Source organism: Saccoglossus kowalevskii, chromosome 5 (genome assembly GCF_978046115.1).
Source record: "Saccoglossus kowalevskii chromosome 5, keSacKowa6.1, whole genome shotgun sequence".
NCBI classification, from domain to species: Eukaryota; Metazoa; Hemichordata; class Enteropneusta; family Harrimaniidae; genus Saccoglossus; species Saccoglossus kowalevskii.
Window position 1 is genome coordinate 25,911,030 of NC_140645.1, and position 24,681 is coordinate 25,935,710.

General features: G+C 37.5%; 1 protein-coding gene and 1 long non-coding RNA gene across 2 annotated transcripts; both read right to left on the bottom strand.

Annotated features, from left to right (window-relative positions):
• Nucleotides 1-18,537: 18,537 nt before the first annotated feature.
• LOC146745942 (uncharacterized) lies at nucleotides 18,538-22,136 on the bottom strand. The gene is made up of 4 exons (XM_085498836.1): nucleotides 22,133-22,136; nucleotides 21,935-22,015; nucleotides 21,554-21,661; nucleotides 18,538-19,074 (listed from the first exon to the last, which is right to left on the bottom strand). Exons 1-4 carry the CDS (start codon nucleotides 22,134-22,136, stop codon nucleotides 18,866-18,868), a joined length of 402 nt encoding a protein of 133 aa, XP_085354962.1. The 3' UTR covers nucleotides 18,538-18,865.
• Nucleotides 22,137-24,087: 1,951 nt separating this feature from the next.
• On the bottom strand, nucleotides 24,088-24,372 carry LOC146745943 (uncharacterized). Its single transcript, XR_014929426.1, has 2 exons — nucleotides 24,318-24,372; nucleotides 24,088-24,160 (listed from the first exon to the last, which is right to left on the bottom strand). It is a non-coding gene; the product is annotated as an uncharacterized LOC146745943 (long non-coding RNA).
• Between the last annotated feature and the right edge of the window lie 309 nt (nucleotides 24,373-24,681).

Genomic DNA, 24,681 nt, shown 5'->3' on the forward strand with positions numbered 1-24,681 from the left:
TTTTTGGCTGTTACAATGGCAGTGGTGGGCCAGGATTTTTCCAATTAGTGACGGTAAGACCTACCTGTGAAGTATGAACAAAATCAACCGAGCCAAACAAATCATAGAGGAGTTAAAAGCCGTTGCTGGTGAAAAATTACCCCAACTTTGGGATCAAATTTCTCGGTAATCGAAAAAGATATAAAAAAATCAAATAGTAACTTTGAGCCCACACTCAAGCTGAGTAGAATGGGCTATATCTGAGGTGTTTTATCCAATACATTTGGCGCTAAGCTATGGTAACGGTGAGCCAATTTTTTTTAAAAGATTTTTGCTAATAACTAGGGTGAAGGTGTGACCTACCTGCCAAGTTTGAGAAAAATCGGCCAACCAAAATAAAATCACAGAAGAAATAATACGTGAAAACACACACAAAACGGCAAAAGTGATTATAAGAGCAATCCTAGCGGAGCGGATCGACAATAATTAATATTTCATTTTTGTTAGTGTATCTTTAATTTTATTTATTAAAATATGAACACATTATATCTAATTGAGGTGGGAATTGCCAAGCTAATTTATAAAATTATAAACAAGTATTTTCGTAATAACACTGACCGTGAAAAACGCCCTTGAGAAGTATTACTGATGGAATATTTTATATTGCAATTTCTTTCAATTTAATTAGTTGTATTGCAATGCATTAGTAATAATGTAAATATATATACATGTATATACATTTCTTTATTTCAATGTTGAGACCGAGTTATATGTTTATTACGTATTATAATTTATCTGTATTGGAAAACGGTTATGGGGATTATTAATTTTAATAAACAATATTCAACTATCCTTTGCAACACTAATACGATCATAATGATAATGTAATGTAAGCATGGGTCTTATTTTCGAACTCCTGCCAAAGCAACTGCACAAATCATAAGGGCAAATTAATAGCTTCTAAGGATGGTATTCCCAGAATAGCGCAAGTTGTGAAAGAAACATAAAACTTTAATTCTCAACAACGATGAAAGAACCAGTTACTGCGACAAAGCCCTACTCCCCACGAGACCCACCCAATACGAAACCCACTTACCACGAAAGCCATTTACCGCGAAACTACTAGTTCCGTGTTAAAAAATATTTCAGGTGTGGTCCCCATAGGAGTAAACACGGAAACAATATTGGAATACGAAACTGAATACGAAGAAAGCCTATGTCGATAGAGCACTAAAATTTATCCGTAATTATTCACTAGTGTGATGGTGCTGTTTCGGGTTCCTTGTTGAACCCCTTTTCAGTGGGAACAGTAATTCACCAAATAGTTCTATTTATTTAGCTTTCCGAATGTTCGACGTTATTACACTCACTATACAATTTAGTTAAAATGGAAAGTAATGCTTCGTCGTTTGGTGTGTCGTTTTTCACGAGTTTGTCAGTACGTAGAGTAGAACTTGTAAGTTTATCTTTCAAGTTAGTATTTCGACGAAATGCAATAAGGGTAGGAATTGAACAAATGTTACTGAATAACTGATCATTCCGAATTAAGTCCCAGTTTTTAATAGGGCTCTTTTGAGCTTAGACCCTTGTATATAAGGGTTGAACGTAGTTGTGAATATTGTTTGTCCTTCATCATTAGGCATTGATTAACGTAAATGTGAGATACGATTGTCATGTTCATTAATTAAATAGTATATTTTCGATATCATTATCACGCAATTTTTCAATAAATAGATTACGTTTATGTAAGAAATCGTTTACATTATTACATGTTCGAGCATACCGAATGGTTTCGCCTTTAATAAATCCCCTGAATACTGATGTAGAGTGACAAGAATTACGTTTCAAATATTGAAATGTTTCCGTTGTCTTGGTGTGCGTTTTCACGTCTAATATATTCAGATCATGGAAGCGTTATCAAGATACGTGACTTGTGTATGGAGTATTCAAATATGAGCCGATATTTGTTACGAAGCATATTAGCTTCCTGAACAAATTTGTGTAATTCAGTAAATCAGGTACCTTTGAATACCACGAAGATGTCATCTCGAAAACGATACCAAGTTTTAATATATCGAGCACCAAGTAGTAAAATTTGATTTTCCAGTAGGAGGAATGTAATGTCAGCAATCTCAGGTGAAGATGGTGATCCCATGCTAACTCCACATGTTTGTGTATAATATTCATTATTAAATTCGAATGTGTTTCTTTTCAGAATGATTTCAAGGAGTTTAATTATATATTCCAAAGTTAGTAGTTTCAAAGGACTATCATTGTGATTGTAATTCGATTGCATTGCATCAGCGGTTGCTCGGATCGCTTCTTCGTGAACAGTATTAGTATATATTGATACGACATCCATGGTTACAAGGACGTTATCTTTGATGTATGTATGTTGCCTTTAACGATTGGAATTAAAAAGTGGTAAATCAATTCTGATATTTTCTCTGTCGGACCAGAGCAAACACCGACTGATTATTGGTCTACTGATGGTGGTATCAGGGGGTAAAATCTTCTTCTCTCTCGGGCTCTCCACACGTGTCAGGGGGGAATCTCGTCTCGTCTCTCTATCGCGTCCCCTTGAGGTACGGGATCAGGAAAGTCACTTTAACTTTACAGTCAAATAAGACACACACAACGAAATACGTTTCAGCTCTCGTCTTAGTCGGTCAATCGAGCACTCTATAAGACACAGCGCCCTGGGGAAAAAATCCCCAAGACTATCGCAAGGCTGACCCAAGACTAGCCCAAGACTGCGTCAAGGGTCGCCCCAAGTCTCTCCAGGACCGGACTCTCGACTCGTCACTCGTGCTGTATTCGCCAAGACCAACTCAAACTCTCTTTATTCATTTTCAAAACTCTAACCAATTACAAAGCAGTAAAAAGACTCTAGGGCGTAACCTTCAATCATAAAGCCAATCACACTAAGTACTGAATACGTCATATCTTTTGATTAATCGTTCACTACATTAATAACTATGAATATAAACTGTCAAAATGAGTAGTCTGAATAGCGGCGCTTATCTGGTAATTAGTTCCAAATCACTGAGCCAATTTCCGTCCAAAACTTCAAATAGGCCTAAACGATGACAGACATAACACAGCAATTCGCTAATAATCAGCTAATTAAGGTATAGATGCATGTTCATGGGCACTCGGAGTGATTTTTTTTTTTTTTTTTGCTTTTCTCACCCAGACAGTCTTGGCTAGATAGTGTTGAAATTTCGGAGCATTGTCAATGCAGGAACATGCTCAAAAATGGATTTTAAAATATAGGGAATCGAGGCACGCGTATGTGATTAAAAGTCCTGAAGGTTTGTTTACGTTGCTCTTTGATTGACAAGTCAATGTTGATGTTATATGCAAATGAGTTGCTGGCCTCAGTTACGGTGCGGCGATGTGTAACTTCCTGTCCGCGACCCAGTTTAACTTACCTCAAGCGCTACCAACTAGTCTTGCAAACTACAAAAAAAGACAAGACGTAGACGCTTCCAGCATGCAAGTGGAATACAAAAAACATACAGTTGTAAATAATAAGTAAACTTTTTCACCCTTATCTCGCAACATGTCGACAACTTCTAGCCTGGCAGCTTCCAGTAGAGTACTGTTAAATATTTTTTTTTTCACGCATTTTTTTCTCCGAAGGCATTATAATTATAAAACTGACTAATTTTACATTAGTCGTTTCGCTGTAACGATCACCGTGCTGATAGCATTGCGATGTAGTAGTGGATAAACACCATTCAGACCATTGCTGTGCTGTCATCGTTAACTAACTTTTCAGTGGCAAAATACACAAACGTGAAATGTTCGGTTACTTAAAAATAAAAAATACCCCGAAAATTACAGAAACATCGGCAACGAGATGCTGTTTTTAAATTCACCGCGGAAAAATCACGCACTCTGCGATGCCATCTTGGTTACCTTAATCGGAAACCCCCCCTTGTCAGCTAGCATGCATCTGTAGCGATGTCGCAAAGTACGTTGTACGGCCGTGCTCGGCGACCTCTGGTACTATGGCACTCTATGAATGAGGTATTTCCAGAGGTCAGGGTTCGTTTTAATTTTTATCGACCCATCGCTTCTGCTCGTAGTTGAATAAAACCTGTTTCGATTTACAATAGTTGTCTTCCATTTCGACTTTTTCTCACCGGCGTTTGAGCGATTGGGTGCAAAAACTGTGAATAGCCGTTGTGTAGCAAAATATTACGGCCCATTTCAACCTGGCCGTCTAACTTCGCACGATCCATTTCACCGTGCCTGTGTTTCACGGAGATCGTGAAAAACTGCGTCATACAGAGTGTTTGTTAAAGGTTTGAGGAAAAGTAAATTTAGACTCAACCCACCCAGTGGGGATCGCTATGTGTGTATAACTGTATGAATATCTCATCGGCTTTACGTAATCCATTGTGCCCCTCCCTAAGTGGAAAAGATAACACGACGCCATGACAGTTTTCACGCAAGGTTTTGACTCCGCGGAAGATTTTACGTCCGTTTCCCTAGTATTCTAAATATTTTTATTTTATTTTTTTTATCTGACGATTGAACATCAGCAAGCGTCGGTGTATGATGGATTTTGGCATGTCGTCGTGATGCAATAGCCATTTTTGTGGACAATTAACGTCACTTACATAAAACGGCCATTATCTCCGTTCGTGTTTTCTGGTTGGTCAGAGTGATTGAAAATTAATTAGCTCCCACAGTTTTTGTCAGTTTGTCTTGACATTTTCACACTATTTTGACAACGTCTCTACGAACAAAAGGACGTCTGGGCTTATTTTTAAAGCTTTGCATTCTCCGACAATGACATTCGAAGTGTGAAATACTGACCGGGATTGACTATACAGCACATATTCTGCTTGACAACTTTGTAATATGAAAACAAAACATACTAAATATACGCTTGGACGCCCATTTGTTAATAAACAACTGATAAACGTTGTGTGAAAGTTTCACTCAAAATAAACAAGAATTATGCGAGTTATTTAGATTTGAACTTCCATGGTAAACTGAAAAACACAAGTGGAGATAATGGCTAATTTGCATAACCATTCACTCAGTAAGAAGTTTGCTAATGCTCATAATTAAAATGGCTGTAACAGTTCCAAATTTAAACCTATTATCGTTTTGTAAAAAGTTAAATATAGTGCATAATATGGAGATCCCGTCATTACTTTTTTTCACCATGTTTCTTTTTGATTATTTATGTACAGCCTTGCTAAATCTTGCTAAGCATTCAAAAGAGAGAATGTTTGTACCAGTTTTCTATATTTTAAAATCGTCTTTAGAGTATGTTCCACTATTCACAATGCTGTGAAATTTTAACAGTTTATAGCCAAGACTGGTTGGATAATAAAAAGCAAAAAAAAAGAAAATTCACTTTCAAGTGCCCACGAACCTGCATCTATACCTTAAGTCGGTCAACAGATACGCAAAAATTCATGACAGTGGTTTGTGTAAATGGGTCTGTATATTTATATTTATATGTGTCGTAATCGGTTAATTCAAGATTGTACATTTCTGTAACGAGCTCATGGGCCAAATTAGTTGTAACTGTGGTATCGTTACCATTAATTTTAGTATAGTATTGCTCGTTGTTTAGTTGACGAAGACGTTCATATATATAGTCAGTTGTATTCATGCCATGACCTTTGTCGAATGGTTTTATTACAACTGTGTTATCATGATGTAATCTATTTATTGCTGCTCTTTCTTTGTTTTGTTTGGGTTTATTGGTAGTAATTTTGGATATCTCAACTTTGGTTGCATCAATGTAATTTTCGAGTCTGGTGGGTTCCATGTTGATTTCATTTTGAAAGGATGTTGTTGAGATTGTTTATTGCGCATTAAATATTTGATACGCATTCTCCTAGATAGCATGAACATGTCTCTGAGCAAAGTGTGATAGGTTGGCTTAGGTTGGGTTGGTATAAATTTGAGTTCGTTGCCAAGGTCAATGACCTTTGTTGGAGTTAAAATTTTACTCAAAAAATTCCGAATAAAATTTGAGACCAACTGAGCTTGATCAGCCAACCGTTTATTTTTAGCCAGTTTTACATTGTATTTCTTTATCCGTTTGCATCTTGCAATGTGTTTCTTACGTGAGAAGTGTCTATTGCGTTTTGTGTTATTGATTGTATAGACAGAGTTCATAGTAATAACAGAAGTTCTCTTTTAGAAGGATGAGGTAGCCCTTGAGAGGGCCGTTTGGTTTGTGTGCCGAAGCAGTGGTTTATTTAAGGCTAGAAGTGCTTTTTCTGCCCTTTCGGGGGTCCTGTATTCTTTTCCTCGATTGTTTGAGGAATTGCCTCAGTTTTTAAACAGCCAAAGCCTGATGTTCTTCTCCAGCCAGGCGTTTGATATCTGCAAACACTTCCTTCTCCTCCTTTACCAGAATGGTCTTGATTTTTTTCAGGTGGCTCGGTGTTGAGTAGTTTAGTGTACTGTTTCGAAGCTTGGCTAGGAAGATCGTGGTTTGGAAGAGAGAAGGCATCCAGGAAGTGGACTGATAGCAAAACCCTTTCATGATGTTAAAGAGGGCTATTATACAATTAATCTACTTTACTTAAAATACAGAAAAAATAAATAAAACAACTGTTGGTTGCAAAAAAAAAAAAAAAAAAAAAAAAATTAGAGACAAGGTCTGCTGAAAAAAATATAATTCCATATCAGATAAGGGGGGGGGGGAAGTAGGCTTCATTTCAATCTTCTTGCCCTCCCTAACGTGTGGCCTTTGTTCTTCGTTTTTCGTTTAAAAAAATATAGTGGGGTTTTCTTTAAACGGAAAAACAAAGAACGGAGACTATATATGTTATGATTAAACGACAGGGATTTTGGCTAAATCGTTAGCTAGTCCACTTAGCATCAGGGAGTTTGTGTCCATGTTTGGCTGGCAAAGCGGGAGGATCGTAATCTGCGCATGCGCGGGAATTGAGCCCCAAGCGACGATAACAACACACGCTAAGAACGCAAAGGCCCATGTGTAGACGCTTGTTTGTGAACAATGACACGCTATGGCAATCTGACGCGTGAGCAGGTGACGACTCCCCCGCTTTAACTTAAAAGTGTAAAAATGATGACAACCTGCCCACTGCCGGGCTTGTGGCAAATCTTGTTAGGAGAATGGCGTCCTATCGGTCCGAGGGGCACAAACTGTCGGCCCCGTGTCCCGTTTGCTCCCATCGCAAAATTACACAACATCCTTATCACCGCGGGATGACTGTATATAATCAGAATTAGAAATGTTGTGTGTGAGTGTTGTCTGTCAGTCATTTCTCATCTGTAATTGGGCCCGTCTGTTGATGAGTATAATCACAGTCAGCACACCCCAAAGAGTTCATGGAGACAGTATTGTGACATAAATTGTAAGTTAAAAGTACAGAGCCCTGGCTGTGTGAATGAAAAGCGCACATGTTTGGATACTTGGCAACAACCCATTGCACATGTTTATTTTGAAGACTGCTGATACAGTCGCTGGATTGTGTTGTCAGAAGAATTTGAGATACATACATCCTGTCTCTCCCTGTGGCATAATGGTATGGCTCAGACAGTGACATGGTGATTGTGAAATACCTTGGAATGTGCTGAGCCCAGTGTTGTTGGCAATGAAAATAGATACTAGTATGACATCATTGACCCGAGTCTCCTACTTTAAATTGGTAGAGCTTGGATTAAGAGTGGTTTATTCCACTACCAAAATTGGCATTCTCTGTACACTGATTTGTCGGCTATTTCGAGATAACCAATCATTTCGTTATATTCATTTTATTATTTGCATGGCCATAAATTAGCTAGGGTATTTAAGTTGAGACATAAAGGAAAAACTTTAGTCAGGAAGGTGACCTGATTTGATCCTGTAACATCTTGTGATGCTGATTCCTGACTCCAGTGAGCTGTACCCTATACGGAGGTACATATGCAGACGTGCTGTGCAGTATTCCCTGCTGATCAACAGGAACCACTGAAGCTCACTGCCCGAACTACTCCCGTTGTACCAGTGCTACCAGTAGCAGCAGATAGCAGTGCAGTTGCTGATACTCCCTGGACACAGAGCACGAGTTTAAATTGTAGTGCAGCTGCTTCGCCAGTGTGCCAGATACGAAGGAACGCAACATTGCACATTGCTGTCCAATGGAGAGTGGAGTGTTCCCTGCAACATCGATCAAGTCTCTAATTTATTTTATTGTACAGTGTATCCCCCTCCTTGCTGGTTCCAGTGACCAGCATCCCTGTTATTTGTTTATTAAAGTACAGGAAACCGTATATATTGTGTTGTGTTGATTTGTTATATTCGTTACTAGTATATTTCTTTCTCTGCACAGTCTCAGTTGTGGTGATATACATTCACCAAACGATCCCCACCCTGTGACAGCGGACGAGCTGAGAGGGAGGAGACTTATAAGATAAGCACGCTACCAAAGACAAAGACTATTAGACCGGCATTAAAGACAAGCTCCCCGATCCCGAATACGGTGTAGCCCCATAAAGACCCCCCGCATTTAACATCACAGTATTATTATTACATGACACGAAAAGTCACTGACACATATTTGAACCTCTGATCCACATTTTACAGGGATGCATGTTTTTTTTTAATTTTATTTCAGTGCGATACACTATAGTTAGTTTTAATTGGGGATTGTTTTTTATTCAAATTATAGCAAGATATAATGCAAGTCGTCCGATATCTTACATCAACAAGGCAACATGACACAGCAAATATTTACGGCCGTAATTTTGTGACATCTAGTTAGTTTTTATTTGGGAATATTATTATAACGCAAGTTGTTTGATGCTTTTCTTCAACAAAGAAACATAAAATATTACGACCCATAATGTTCTGAGATCGACGCCAAGAAACCTCGCTATAATGTCCCATAACTGTTAAAAACATTAAGTTGTCCTATTTTATAGCAAATTACGTTACATTGGAGTAAAGCGATAGTTTTTAATAAGTATAGCCTGCTTGCGAAAACGAGGCTCCGTAATGGTTGTATTTTGTACGCAGTTCAAAATTGTTAATTATTCATTTGCATACTTGTCATTTGCATAACTTCGTTTGTTTGTTTAATTTCTCCACTGCGCATGTTTCTTGTAGCCATTCGCTTCGTTCTGTGTACATGCACTGTTTACATCGCACGCTGTTCGTGCCCAGTCATTTCTGTTCGGGTTATTTTCAACGAGAAAAGGTTCTTGCTCATTTGATCCATGCAAATTTAAATACATTTGCAATCATTGCTATGTCACCCGCAATCGTTTTAATAATCACAGCGAAAAGGACTGCAAACAGAATTCAGGCACGTCCATGTCACCTCTGCACCGCGACAAACCAAGCTCCTCGTGACTCCATGCGCAGCCCTCAGACATCACGTCAACGACCTGTGACCTCCCCGTTAGATCAACGTCTTTACACGTATCTCCGGACGATAGTGTTATCTCGCTCGATTCGGTTAGCAACAACATCACTGGATCTGACCCAACACTTTCAGTCATCACAAGTGTGTCAGGGGGCTCCACATCTACACCACCAGCAGCTACATCACCGTTGTCACTTACGCACACGGCATTACCCAAGCTCAGCACCACAGTCTTCATCGATAATAACAAGTTCGAATCCCTCGCTCTCACCGGTCAGTCAACAACCACACTGACATCAAGCATGATCAAAGCGCCAACATCGCAGGCGGTCCTCAGCGACATCAACTTCGACCCCACACCTCATCACAACACAAGCAGGTCGAGGGCTACACACTCGTCATTGACATCATCATCAACTACAACAACATCAACAACAACTTCTCCATCATCAGCTGATCATTCGCCACCGTCGCCCAGAAACTCTGCGCCGCCAGATCACATTATTTCTAACATTGATGGCAGTATCGCACAACATTACATTGATTTACATCGCAGAATCCCCGCTTCAGGTCTTTATAACATTCAAGGTTGTCGCATCCCGGTCTCTTCCAGTCTGAACATTCAGTCTTGGCGCCATCTTCTACGCAATTACGTCGATGACATCTGCGACTTCTTAGAATTCCGTTGGCCCATCAACTACTCGCGCGACTTTCTTCCTACTTCGCACGCAACGAATCACACCTCTGCTATGCATTTTGCTGAGCACGCGGACAGTTTTCTGGAATCAGGGCTATCTCTCGGCGCATCTGTTGGACCGTTCGACACTCCGCCATTGTCACGCCTGCTCATTACCTCACCATTATCGATCGTGGCTAAGAAGGGCTCATCTTCCCGTTGCGTGGTCGTGGACTTAAGTTTTCCAGAAGGCTACTCGGTCAACGACGGCATCCCAGGGGACAGTTACATCAGGGATGATTACAAGCTCAGATATCCTACAGTTGACTCCATGTTAGATCGCATCCTTACACTTGGTTCCGGTTGCCTCCTTTACAAACGAGACCTCAGCAGGGCATACCGTCAACTTCGCGTGGATCTGAGAGACTACCACCTTCTCGGCTATTCTTGGAAAGGGAAATACTACTTTGACGTTTCACCACCTTTCGGGTTACGCACAGCGGCCTTAATGTGTGAACGGTCAACCAATGCAGGGCATCACATCCTACGCAACCAAGGGCACGAGGTGATCAATTATATCGACGATTTCGGCGGAGCCCGCTCACTCCACTCAGATTTTGCTTCTGGTTCATCGCGCAACGTTACAACTCGATGGCGTACATTTTTCCTCTTCTGCCATTTCTTTTGCATCCAGCCAGTTCCGGCCACAACACGAATGATTATTCGCTACACACAGTTCCTCGCCCGCTCGTTTACAAGCACGGCATCTATCCGCAACTATCTCAACGGTGTTCGGCTGCTGCATCTTTTCGTCACCGAGACCCCAGCTTCACTCGACTCATTCAAACTGCGCCTTGTCCTCCGGGGAATACAGCATATAACAGCGCACCAGCCTCGCCGCAAGTTGTCTATCACACCAGATATCCTTCTTCGAATTCATCGTCTCTTGGACTTTACACGCCCGCTGCACGTTACGCTGTGGTCCGCTTTCCTCATCGCATTTTTTTCGTTCCTGCGCAAGTCCAACCTGGTGTCCCCTTCAGATACAGCTTATGATGCCTGCATTCATCTCTCGCGGGGCAGCGTCGAATACAACACCACAGGTTTGATCATTCGTATCACGTGGTCCAAAACCATACAGTTCGGCGAACGGGTTCTGCACATTCCCATCCTGGCTATCACTAGCTCCGCCCTTTGCCCAGTATCAGCCTACAAGCAGATGGTGGACATGTTGCCAGCACCTTCAGAAGCTCCCCTGTTCCTCGCGCTGTCGCGACAGTGCCTCCTTCGCATTTCAGTCGGGTCCCGACCCCGAAGCAATTAAAGCGATTAAAGCGCAAGACGACTGGCGCTCTCAAGCTTACCTGCTCTACATGGAATCTTCATTCGGTCGTCGCCTCAGGACGGCATCATGCATTCGCGCTGCTATCAAGTCTGGCCAAGTCGATCGGACACTTTGAACATTTGCTTTTGGCGGCTTTCATTTTTGGCCTTTTAATGCAGTATTTCACTGTATGCCAGAAATGTAATTTTAGATTCAACAGAATTAAACTAACTTTTTATTTTCTTTTGCCGCCAATTCGCTTGAGTCGGGTTCGTTCTTTGCCAGTGAATAATTGTTGTATTTTGTACGCAGTTCAAAATTGTTAATTATTCATTTGCATACTTGTCATTTGCATAACTTCGTTTGTTTGTTTAATTTCTCCACTGCGCATGTTTCTTGTAGCCATTCGCTTCGTTCTGTGTACATGCACTGTTTACATCGCACGCTGTTCGTGCCCAGTCATTTCTGTTCGGGTTATTTTCACCCACCCACCCATTTTTTTTTTTTTTTTCTTTCCTATCATTTTGTATTAGTATCACGCTTTGTTTTGTTTCGTTCTTGTTTTTGAGTGCTTTTTATCGTTTTGTCACAGTCCTGTTTTTGCCTTTTAATGCTGTATTTCACTGTATGCCAGAAATGTAATTTTAGATTCAACAGAATTAAACTAACTTTTTATTTTATTTTGCCGCCAATTCGCTTGAGTCGGGTTCGTTCTTTGCCAGTGAATAATTAACTTTCTACTCATGAATATTGTTACATAAATTTGCATATAGCACGGAGTTTCCTGAGCTCGGCAGAGGATAAATTAGCCCCCGGGGACACCTTCCTCAATTGACCGAACATTGATCCCAGTGGTCAAGAATAATAAACGTGTAGTTATGCTTCTGTATACCAGCAGCTAATTGTTCGATTAGAAATGTCAATGTCCATGCACTCGGAAAGTCTACTTCAATCAATCTAACGTTAATAAAGAATCACCATGATTACTGTCAGTGTTGTTTTTCTGACTGTCATTGCATGTAAGTATACTCGTATATTATTTTGAGATCTGTATGTGGTAAACCCGAAAATAAGTGTGCATATATTTACTATAAGTTTTTTTGTGATTTACCATCGCACATGGACATGACCAGATAGGGAGTGTCCTTCTTGATTTGTTTGAGCAACCTGAAAGTAGTGTTTGTAGGATTAGCTTTAGATATACATAATAATATTTGTGAATGCCGCCCTCTTGTGGTAAGTTATCGACATTCTCTTGTTTGTCAATGAGGTCGCAATTTTGGATAAACCACATGTTGAATCTAATGTGATGTCTCTTATTACCAAATACTACAGACATCTCAACTGACTATATGGACCTACTAATAAATATCTCATGCTCTGGAACCATAATAATGTTTGTTTACGTGAGGCATATCTCATTATTTCTAGTGAATGAACGCCTATTCATAAATATTGTATGGTATGGTCTATATCTTCGTTGAAGGCACTCCTAATGTATGTCTGTCGCCCTCTTTTTTAGGCAATATTTGTTTATTTATCACCTGCTTTTATTTCAATAACAAACTATATCCTTAATGGCAGCTGCTGCATTGTCATGTTCTTTTGTTTTTGGACACCCCTAATTGTCTTGGAAAATTTGTAGTATAGTGTGGATGTTTGTTGTTTTCCTTGTAATTATAATTCTAATATTTATGAGTGATATTTTAATGTAAATTTGGGTTATTTTTTGGAGTGGATATACCTACAACCGATGTACTAATTGTTAAGCTAAAATGGCTGATCCCATTGATGGTGGTTTCACTCCTGTAATTTGTATTCCTGTAAGTTTTCAAAAGCACGAATGTGGGACCAAAGTTTCAGGTGTTATTATTTTCAGTATGTGGAGGTGTCGATGTGACTGTACCTGAATCAATCATTGGGTTTAAGACTTACACAACAGTATTGGAATGTACATATATTACTACTGGTGGAAATCCAATAGTTAATTGGTACAAAGGGAGTAGCACAGCTACAGGTACTCTAGTTATACAATCAGTTGGTGGAGTAAATTACCCAGAGCCTGGATTTACAAGACATGACATTCAAGACCAAGCTAGTTTAGTTATAACTAATACAAGGATGAGTGATGCTGACATGTATTGGTGTTATGTCTCAGCATTTCCTGATGGCATTGATAAGAAATCAGTCACATTAACTGTGGAAGGTAAGCTGACTAATATTACATGCTAGTGGTTATCTAAATAAATTGATGTTGATGTGTGTTGATGAGGACGTTGATACGTTTCCACCAGTGATTTAACAAATCAAAGATAGCCAGTTATAATACATATCACATACTATGATAGCTATTTTAGTGCGCAAACACAATCACTCTCGTACACTCGAGTTATAACTTCTAATCTAGTTACATTTAATAAAACACAACAAAGTAGAAACAACATACAACAAGTTTTAACAACGTAGAAATGTGTCCAAAGTTCAGGGTTAATAAAGAAGGGTAGGTATTATAGTACTGTTACACACTAAACCTAAGCTTCGCAAACTTGACTTAAATTCGATTACATATTAATATAATTTATGTAAAAATGTGAAGCCAGGGTATGTGGCTTCATAATTTTGGGTGGCTTCATAGCGTTGGTGTGTTCCAGGTACTATGGCTTCACACACACGCACACCCCCCCCACACACATACACATACATACATACACACATACACACACCCACCCACACACATACATACAGGTGTCCCATGAATTGTGGAGCCACCATTGAATTAACTTTTAATATAGTTGAATTAACTTTTAATATAGTTGCGATATGAACTTGATTAAAACGCGTTCCTATATAGGGTTGCGTTTTAATTGGAGTTTAATTAAACTCAATTACAATGCAATACAATGGAGAATTGCACTTTAATTAAGTTTAATTAAACTAGAGTTGAATATCCCGTGACTGAACATAGAAATGTTTGCGAAGCTTAGGTTTAGTATCGGGGTAAGGTATGGTATAATTATATTAATATTAATATAACGTGAACCATACCTTCCCCGATACTAAACCTAAGCATCGCAAACCTGACTTAAATTATGAAACATTGTGGAGCCACCAATTTGAGGCTCCACTTTGTTTGTGTATGTCTGGTCTACTGGCTCTACTTATACGTCTACACCAACACACACACACACCCATACTCGCATTACTATATGCTCAGAGGACTCGGTTTCTAGACCAGTCTCCGAGGACGTCACTTTCTAGTGGGTTTACAGGCTTGATATTTAATTACATAATATAATATTATTGTAGGTATACATGGGTTAGTAGAGTTTAGCAATCAGACCATTTCTTCAAGGACCTGCGTTTGACTATCATACTGAGGACGCGATTTTTTTTCAGAGGACGTGGAAAATCTCGGGGGTGTCACTCCCACATGTGCAAAGTGTCACTTCACATGTCCTCGAACTGATATGAACAATAGCATAGCATTCACACATATAAGTGCAATTCACAAATGGCAGTATAATTGTTATAGAGAATTGAAACTCGTACACTCAGTTACCAGCAAATGCGAGGTATGTCTTCTCTGTAACAAAAATCAGATCGAAAAAATGAGAAACAATTTGTGATGCCTTGCCTTGTCTATGCCCAGCACAAAAACATTCCATTTATGTATACAAAATATTCACAAATTTGCTTGAGCATTAAATCTCTGTGAATACCTTTAGTTTAATATTTGTAAATCTGTTTTGAATTTAGACAGCAACACTTCCTAAATTTTTAATTGTTTTTTTTCTTTGTCATGTCACTTTTCATTTATCCATTATCATCCATTCCAATGGATGTTAAGTAATTAAATGTATAAATAAAAATAGGTGTGGATATTTTTGTATATACAACATCGTCCAATAACTTAGTGGTGCTGAAAATTGGGTAGGGAAGGTAGCTGCTCCCCTCTCGTTCTGCACAATTTTATTAGGGAAGCAAGCATTTCTTTTTAACATTTTTTGTACAAAATGGCAATGTACATCTCCAGTAGGGGACAACACTGATAGTTGCATAAACTGCAACTGTAATTCACAGAGCAATGAACTCGTATCAGTATTTATCTAGCATTGTTTCCAAATTTTGAATTCGCTAAAATAGAATGGGGTTGGAATCTGGTTGATACAACTTTCACACAGAATATCATCACGCTATTTTCTAATAATCAACTTTATTTGCAATAGTTTGAAGGAATACATATTCCTTTCTTACATTATAATGAGAAATGAGCAGAGATCAAAGTGTACTTGTTAATAGTATAGGCAGGGAGTTTTCCATAGTTGTGTTTTTTCTCAGCCACATGTGGCATTATGTATAGAAAATTTGTAAATATTTTTAGTATATTTTTTCGTTTCTGTTGGAATGCAATATCAAACAAAATGTTTATTCTTATTTTGAAACTTCCAGCATGAAAAGGTGGTAATTTTCCATCCCAAATTTAGGTGAGATAGAGCATATGGTACTCCAAAATTTAAACAAGACCATGTTGTGGATGACCACAGATAACTATGGTAGTGGAAGGAATAAACCTGTTTGGAACTCAAGTACACCTAAGATCAAATGCACAAAATGATCATTGTAAATGATCTAAATGCTTATGCCCATAAACTTAAAGGGTGGTGGTCGGCGCAGCGGGTGTTTGAATTACAATGTAAACAATGTATTTCACACGCATTGTGTGCATCGGTACAAGTCCATTATCAACCAGGCCATGGCGCAACGACCACCTTGCTTTAGGATTTATTTAATGAAAAACAAAATATATGGAGGTAGAAATACATGAAAATATTAATTAATCATAACAAAGAACACGGGAACTCCATTAATGGAACCATGAATTCAGTCACTTATTTCAGATTGAGCTCAATTCAATAACATTTACATTTCTAGAATCCAATTATGTTTTTATAATTCATCCTAAGTAACAAATGATGTACACAGAATATCTCAAACTTGCTATTGGCTTTTGGAGCAAAGCATGATTTTGATTGACATGATTACCATAAGACCAATCAGTGTAACATGTTTTTTAGAATGTAGGACAAGTGCACATGTAGAATACTACTGAGTAGCAGAGATAGGTTTGTTTCACCTGATCACACATTCAGTTCAGTATAAAGACATAAATTTTTTGTGACCACTGTAGTTAAAATGACAATAGCTGCAACTATCGATATTTTCATTTTAATAAAACATTTCCTGCAGACACTGAAAGCATAGCATAAACGGACATTGTACATTAAATCATTGTCAGTGAAATAAGGGGGGGGGGGCACGGTTGCGTCATGGTCTCCATCTATTGAATTCCAGTTTTGATGAAAAATTACAGTACATGATAACTTACTGAGGGCCCTGGGTCAAATACGTTCCCAGCTTGAAAGGCTGACCGATCTCCACGCAATTATGTCTAAAACAGTATTTTGGTAATCTTTATGTAGGTATATTTAAACAAAAATTTTCAAAATCTATTGTCGCTTTAAGAACCTGTCACTGTTTCTATAGTACCAGTTATCAGAAATTAATGAAGGTATGACCCAACTGCAAAGGTTACAACAACTTGCATAGATTTGACCACAATATCTGACAGTGTGAGATTCATTGCAATAACAATGAAGTGGCCTTAATTAAGGTATAGATGCATGTTCGTGGGCACTTTGAGTGAATTATTTTTTTTTTTGCTTTTTCTTACCCAGACAGTCTTGGCTAGATAATGTTAAAATTTTGGAGCATTGTCAATGCTGAAACACTCAAAAAAACGATTTTAAAATAGAGGGAACCGAGGCACACGTATGTGATTAAAAGTCCCGAAGTTTGTTTACGTTGCTTACAGTTGTAAATGATAAGTAAACAGTTTCACCCTTATCTCGCAACATGTCAACAACTTCTAGCCTGGCATATTGTTATATTACTAAATATTTTTGTTTTCACACATTTTTTTTCTCCCAAGGTATTTTAAAACTGAAGTATACAAAGTAAACATTTTTCGTTTTGCTGTAGAGATCACCCTGCTGATAGCGTTGCAATGCAATGGATAAACACCATTGCTGTGCTGTATCGATAACTTTTCAATGGCATGCTCGTAAAATGCTCGGTTAATTAAAAATAAAAAAATACCCTGGAAATTACAGAAAAATTGCCAACAAGATTCTGTTTTTAAGCACCACGGAAAAATGAAGCACTCTGTGATGCCATCTTGGTTACCTCAATCGGAAACCCCCTTGTCAGCTAGCATGCACCTGTAGCGATGTCGAAAAGTACGTTGTATGTATGCTCTGCAACCTCTGGTACTAAGGCACTCTATAAATCGGGTACTTCCAGAGGTCAGGGTTCGTTTAATTTTTATCGACCCATCTCATCTTTAGTTGAATGAAACCTGTCTCGATTTACAATATTTTCCCTCCCATTTAGATTTTTTCTCACAGGCAGTTGACCGATTGAGTAGTAAAAACTGCAAGTAGCCGTTGTGTAGCAAAATATTACAGCCCATTTCAAACTGGTCGTCTAACTTCGCATGGTCCATTTCACTGGAGATCACGAAAAACTGAGTCATACAATGTATTTTTTTTAAGGTTTGAGGGAAAGTAAATTTAGACTCAATCCGCAATGTTTATATAACTGTATGAATATCTCATCAGCTTTACGTGATCCATTGTGCCCCTCCCTCAGTGGAAATGATAACACGACACCGTGACAGTTTTCGCGCAAGGTGTTGACTCTGCAGACAATTTTACGTCCGTTTCCCTTGAATTGTAAATATTTTTATTTAATTTTTTATCTGACGATTGAACATCAGCAAGCATCGATGTATGATGGATTTTGGCATGTCGTTGATGATGCAATAGCCATTTTTGTAGACGATTAACGTCACTTTCATAAAACAGGCATTATCTCCGTTCGTGTTTTCTGGTTAGTCACAGAGATTGGAAATTAATTAGCTTCCACAGTTTTTGTCAGTTTGTCTTGAAATTCTCACAATATTTTGACAACAACCTATTATTGTTTTGAAAAAAGTTAAATATAGTGCATAATATGGAGATCCCGTCATTACTTTTTTCACCATGTTTCTTTTTGATTATTTATGTATGTAGCCTTGCCTAATCTTGCTAAACATTCAAAAAAGAGAGAATGTTTGTACCAGTTTTCTATAATTTAAAATCGTCTTTTGAGTATGTTCCACTATTCACAATACTGCGAAATTTTAACAATCTATAGCCAAGACTTTGGATAAAAAAAAGCAAAAAAAAAAAAAAAATTCACTCCCAAGTGCCCAAGAACCTGTATCTATACAATGTACCTTAAATCATAATCCTGCTGGAACGAATCCCTTTCTATAAAAAGAGTTTAATACTACCATGGCCGAGCACCTGATGAGGTGAGATGTAGAATCAGGTGTGGTAGCAAATATGAACTGGCGGCTCTTTAGCAGTTCTTTACAGTTTGATGTATACCACATTATTATATAACATCTGGCAGCAAAAATAACAGAATTCATTTATCCTTCCATCTCTTATGTACCGTAATCAAATTACGAACACAATCTTTTACATTTTTCCAGGACCTATGGCACAAAACTGGATTCTGTTGTAAACAACTACTGCAAGCAGCCTTTCCAGGCACGTGTAGAAGTCTAATATCTTGCGAAAAATAATTTTTAACAGCCATCTTTTCTTCAACACTCCATATCTTATATTCTGCACCTAACACAAAAAGAAAATATCAAGTAAATCTACTGTTACAAAGTAACAAGGTAAATAGACAGCCGCAAATCAAAATCTGTTGCTGCAAAATTGTTTAGATTTTCAAAAAGAAGTTGTTTGAAATAATAGTTGAAAAATTGCCATCACTCAAAATCAAAACAAGGTGTATAAGTAATATCCTATGAGTAATTTCAAATTAAATGACATTTTCATATGTTGATTTTTTATGGTTTTGTAAATGACCACCAGTCAGTCAAACATAACAAAAACAAATCAACATGGATATGTAATAAATGATGTAATGCAATTTTAAAGTAAACCTGATATTTAATTACATTATAGCATTATCAATATCAGTGGATTTTATGATGTCAATGCAGCAGATTATTCGCAATAATGTATCCCATTATTGATCCCTGTACCATGGATTTGAATACAATGTAGTTTTCGAAAACGAATAAAGGAGAAACTATTTAAGAGAAATTGCAAGCATCCTCGTTAGCTCTCTACGTTAAAGCACGCTTGGTTGAAGCATTTCATCTAGTAGGCATGCTTCTAGATTCCACGACTGATGCCGCTGTCATGTCCCTAATCGTGTCAATGAACTAAGGTTAACCCGGGGTGATTCATCCAAGCAGATGCTGCTATGTTTACAGAGTGTGAGTACAGAAAAATGAATAGTAGTACTACACTTATTTGTGAAACAAGATTGTTGTCAGGTGTCTTTTTTTAGTCTTTGTTCGAACGAAGTCCGAAAACGGGGACTATCATTTTGGGTTAGTTCCATCCATCCGTCCGTCCGTCCATCCATCCGTATGTATGTACGTCCGGAGCTATATCTCAAACACCAATTGACTGATTTCATTCAAACTTTACATGAAGACATAATATCTTACATATACGCGTCAAGTTACTTTATTATCGGAGCAAAAATGGCCGACTTGTGGCCATTTTGGATGTAAAATTTGCTATTTCTGATACCTAAACGTGTCTGCAGCAGTTTCTCGGAGATGACTGGGCCGATTTGGATCAAAGTTGGTATGATGATCATACATATTGGTTTGTAGTTGCACGTCATTTTTTTATCGTGATTCGAACAAATATGGCGGCCATCTTGTTTTTCATGGTACCCATGCTACTTTATCTTGAATGCAATGAATGTCTCTGTTTAAAGTTTGTACAAAGATAGTATACCAAGAGATACATCTGCACCAGCATGGTTTTTGTGATTCAATTCAATATGGCTGGCCGATGCCCAATTTTAATGTAAAAGCGCTAAATCGTCATTTTCACATGTCCGAGGCTGTTTCTCAAAGATGACTGGGTCGATTTGGATTAAACTTGGAATGATGATCATACACATTTGGTTATATGTGCACGTCATACTTTTTTTGTGATTCAAACAAATATGGCGGCCATTTTGTTTTTCATGGTACCCATGCCTACTTTCCTATGAATGCAATGAATATTTCTGTTTAAATTTTGTACAAAAACAGTATACCAATAGATACATCAACACGAACATTATCTTTGTAATTTGATTCAATATGATTGTCCAATTCTCATGTAAAAGCAATAAATCATATTTTTTTTACAAATCCATCTCCTATTAATGGTTTCAATCTAATCTCAATGACTTCATCAGCATCAAATTGATATGTCAAATCACAAAATTTTGGACGGGGACTGTGTCGTTAACAATGACTTGTTATTTATACAGCAAGATTAAAATCACTGTTTGTAGGATGGCTAACACCCACTAGCTTTCCAGCCATGTTCACTCACTCGCTACGCATTCGTTTGGCTTGAAGTATTCATCAAATCATGGGCCTCTCGTAGCATTTGAAAATAGCTATTACAGGACTGTCGCCAATAAAATCCACCTCAATGGTTTGAAAACACTTGCTGGATTGGGTAACAATACGACAACGTACATGTACCCATGGTACACACTCCTACGCACAGTCAATTCCGTCAGTCCATAGGCGGCGGTCTAGCATAGCATAGTGCAAGGTCGTGACGGACACCAAAAGTACTAGTCACTGTGTGCCGTTCACTCGGGCGACCACTACAATGCTACTCCACACTACACTGTAAATTATTTAATTACAAGAACATTTGATGGATAAAAACTAGTTTCTTTCTTAGTTTGCCATATGAGATTGTGAATACAATTTTCAGAAAGACATTTTAAATTATTCAGATTCACAGGCCAGTGACTGCGAAACAGTTCTGTTCACTGTGGATTTTTCTCGAAATTTTCCATTTTTTAGTGGCAGCAAATCCACTGATATTGAAAATGCTTAAAAAAATAACAATAATAAATTCTTTGTCAACTCATAATGGAGTAAGCTTTCGTCCATTATGGGTTGGCGGGTCGTTCATTATTGTTTAAATAGACATCATAAAGTCATAGTCTATGAGGTGCAATACACATTGAAATTTTGGCAGCTAAAGACATACTGAAACAGTTCCATACCTTGAGGCATCTGTCTGCTTTTTTTCTTTACACTAGATGAAGTCTGAGTGAAAGAAACATCACTTTTGCCAGATGCCCTTCTTTTAGGATAAGCAAGCTCATGCTGAACTAAAAGGAAGAATCAAGTAAAATGTAAATGAAAAAGAAAGAAGAAAAATGAATCCTGCAATTCATATATGTTAGTTATAAATTGAAATTCTGCCAGCTTTATGCATGCTGAACAATTTGAGCCAGAACGAATCAACACCCCATCATTGTAAGGATAGTAATATCTCCAGAAAGTGTATATATGAAGGGACTGCACATAATGATAAAAACGTATGTTACTTGATACAAAGCATGTTTCCAACTTACCAATCTGTCAAAATGTGGCACACTTACCTGGATGTGCTTGTTTAGCTTTTATTTGCTCTTCAGTCTGAAGCAATGGTTCATTTGTGTTTGAGTTTTGCTCTTTAACACCTGCGAGAACAGCCAGCCATTTAATTCATGAAAGTCAATTATAAAAATTTGAAAACAGTGTATTTAAAAAAAAAACAATATTGGCATACGATATGAACCCAAATGACACTAAATTACACATTATGATTTTAAAAGTTGTTTGCATTTCTGATTTTATTTACTTTCAAAATCACATATGAACTCAAGAAAAGTATATACTTAAAATTAAAAGGAAGAAATTCTGAATGTGGGTAACAAACATGAAAGCCAATACTATAAAGTTAAACACAAGAAAATCCAGTTATTTTTTCAAGAAAGAATGTCTTATTTACCTGATTCTGAGAGGCAACATACGATATCTTATCTGAGTTCAAAAACTTTGTCCATTCCATGCAATAATTGTGTGTATTTTTCTTTTGCTAAATACTCTGCAAACTTAAAAATTTATATACATGTAAATCATAGAACATGTATAAATAACTACATGCCCACATTATTTTTCATCCGCCAAAAAGGCTTTGACAAAATCAAAATTACAAATAGGCAAAGCAATGCAATTATTATTACTGGCAACAGAAAAATCAAAGAAAGCTTAGAAAGAACTCCCATGTGCTGAGAGTATTGGAGACACATTAAATATAATTCGAAATTACTTAGCTGAAAAGTAACTATGCAAATCAGAAAATTAATATGACCAGATTTGAGTGTAAAACTAATGAGGTCTGCGCAATGTAACAGAAAATCTATGTCTCCAAGTTTAATTGAAATGTGATTAGAACCAAAAAATTATGAATTATTATGCTTATTAGGGAATTAATATGAACAGATTTTTACCCCAAACTAATTAGGTTTGTACATTGTCCTAGAGCATCTTTGTACTAAGTTTCATTGAAATGGAATAATTAGTACCGTGAAAACTCCAAAATTTCGACCCCTCTAAAAATTAGACCGCCTATTTATTTGCCGGGTTTCGGTGTTTTATTTACCTCCAAATTTTCGACTCCACTAAAAATTGCCGACTCATTCTTATTCGAAAATTGCGACCAGTTTTAGTTTTCCCCAAAAGAAAAAAAAAACGATGTGAGCATTCAAACGGGACCTTCCTCAAAGGCATGAATCCGGGTTTCTGATTGACTGAGAGATTTTTATTTTATTGGTAACGAAAATATATTCTAAATAAACGAAGTTTCAAATAAAAACGAACACAAAAACCTCGGCATGCTGCGTTTCTGAATTGTTGATTACTACTGTACTCAGTAGTGATTATAATAATGTACACAAAATAAATTTGTTGAATGGTTATGAAATACAAATAAAAGTCAACTTAGTTTCATCGTAAGCGAATGATTCCGGTCTCGTATAAACGTTTGATGCTGTAGGATATCCGCCATGTTCTCTTAGGTCAAATAGGTCAAATCGCTAATTAACCAATCAAAAAGCTGGATGATGCCAACGTGTTCAAATTACCATAGCTTATTTAAATATGTTAATGTTATTGAACGCAATGCGGAAGAGATTGATGTTGTAGTACGATATTTTGGCTTGGATTTTGATGCGAAAACGGCATGATTTTTTTTAAATAAAAAAATTAGTTGTTTTTAAAAAATAAACTGGTCATCTGAAGAATAATTTAACATTGTTCACAGTGATAACAGCTCATTCTCGAAAGGAAGCTTACCCGCTCACGCTAGTCACGATAAAAATCATACACGTGTACTCTTGAATAGACAGACGTCAATGACTACGGTAAAACTTAGACTCTATTTTAGCCGGCAGGATTGATTGAAATGTCCGAAAAATGACGCCAAAATACACCTTAAAAGTCCCATTTTATTTTCTTAAATCCCATTTTATTTTTTAATCCAAGGGCGAATTTACGGCAGAATTTGGTCCCTCAAATAAGGGACACGTGAGCTTTGATTCTAACCGGATACATTGCACTGGGTCGGGGAGATCGTTTGCTAAACTTCCATGTATCTTTTGTCCAATGGGTACCTGTACTTCGAACATTCGCAAGTTTTCCTAGGTAGTGCGAGACAGCTTTGTCTTTTGACCTATTAGTTTTGTGCTGACCTCTTCTCCGCGTCTTGATGTTTTGTTTTGCTTGTCATAATACTCACTGATTGATGACTTTGTTTAGATTTTGAGTTACAACTCGGCCACGACCTTTGCTTTTACCGTGAAACATGAGGAAGTTTACGTCAATTGACGGACATTGCATTTTTTAAAAACTAATGAAGCACACTGTCTATCATCCCCATTTTTTTTTGCTGATTTCTATTCTGAAAAATTCGACCGTCCGAAAATGCACCTTAATTTTGACTCTAAAAACACGTCACATTTCTAACACCAATTATTTAAAACCGGTCGAAAATTTGGAGTTTTTACGGTACTTTAAATATCAGTGTGAAAGCTTAAAATTGGTTAATTATGCAAATTAGGTAATTAATATGTACAGATTTTAACCCACAATTATTCAGGTCTGTCTATGTGTGATGTATAGTACCTGAGATATCAGTGTGAAAGTTGGTTAATTATGCAAATTAGGTGATTAATATGCACAAATATTTACTGGAAACTAATTGGGTCTGCATAATTCTAGATTCATTGAAATGTGATGATTAGTACTTAGCTGAAAATTAATTATGCAAATTAGGTAATTAATATGCACAATTATTTACCCTAAA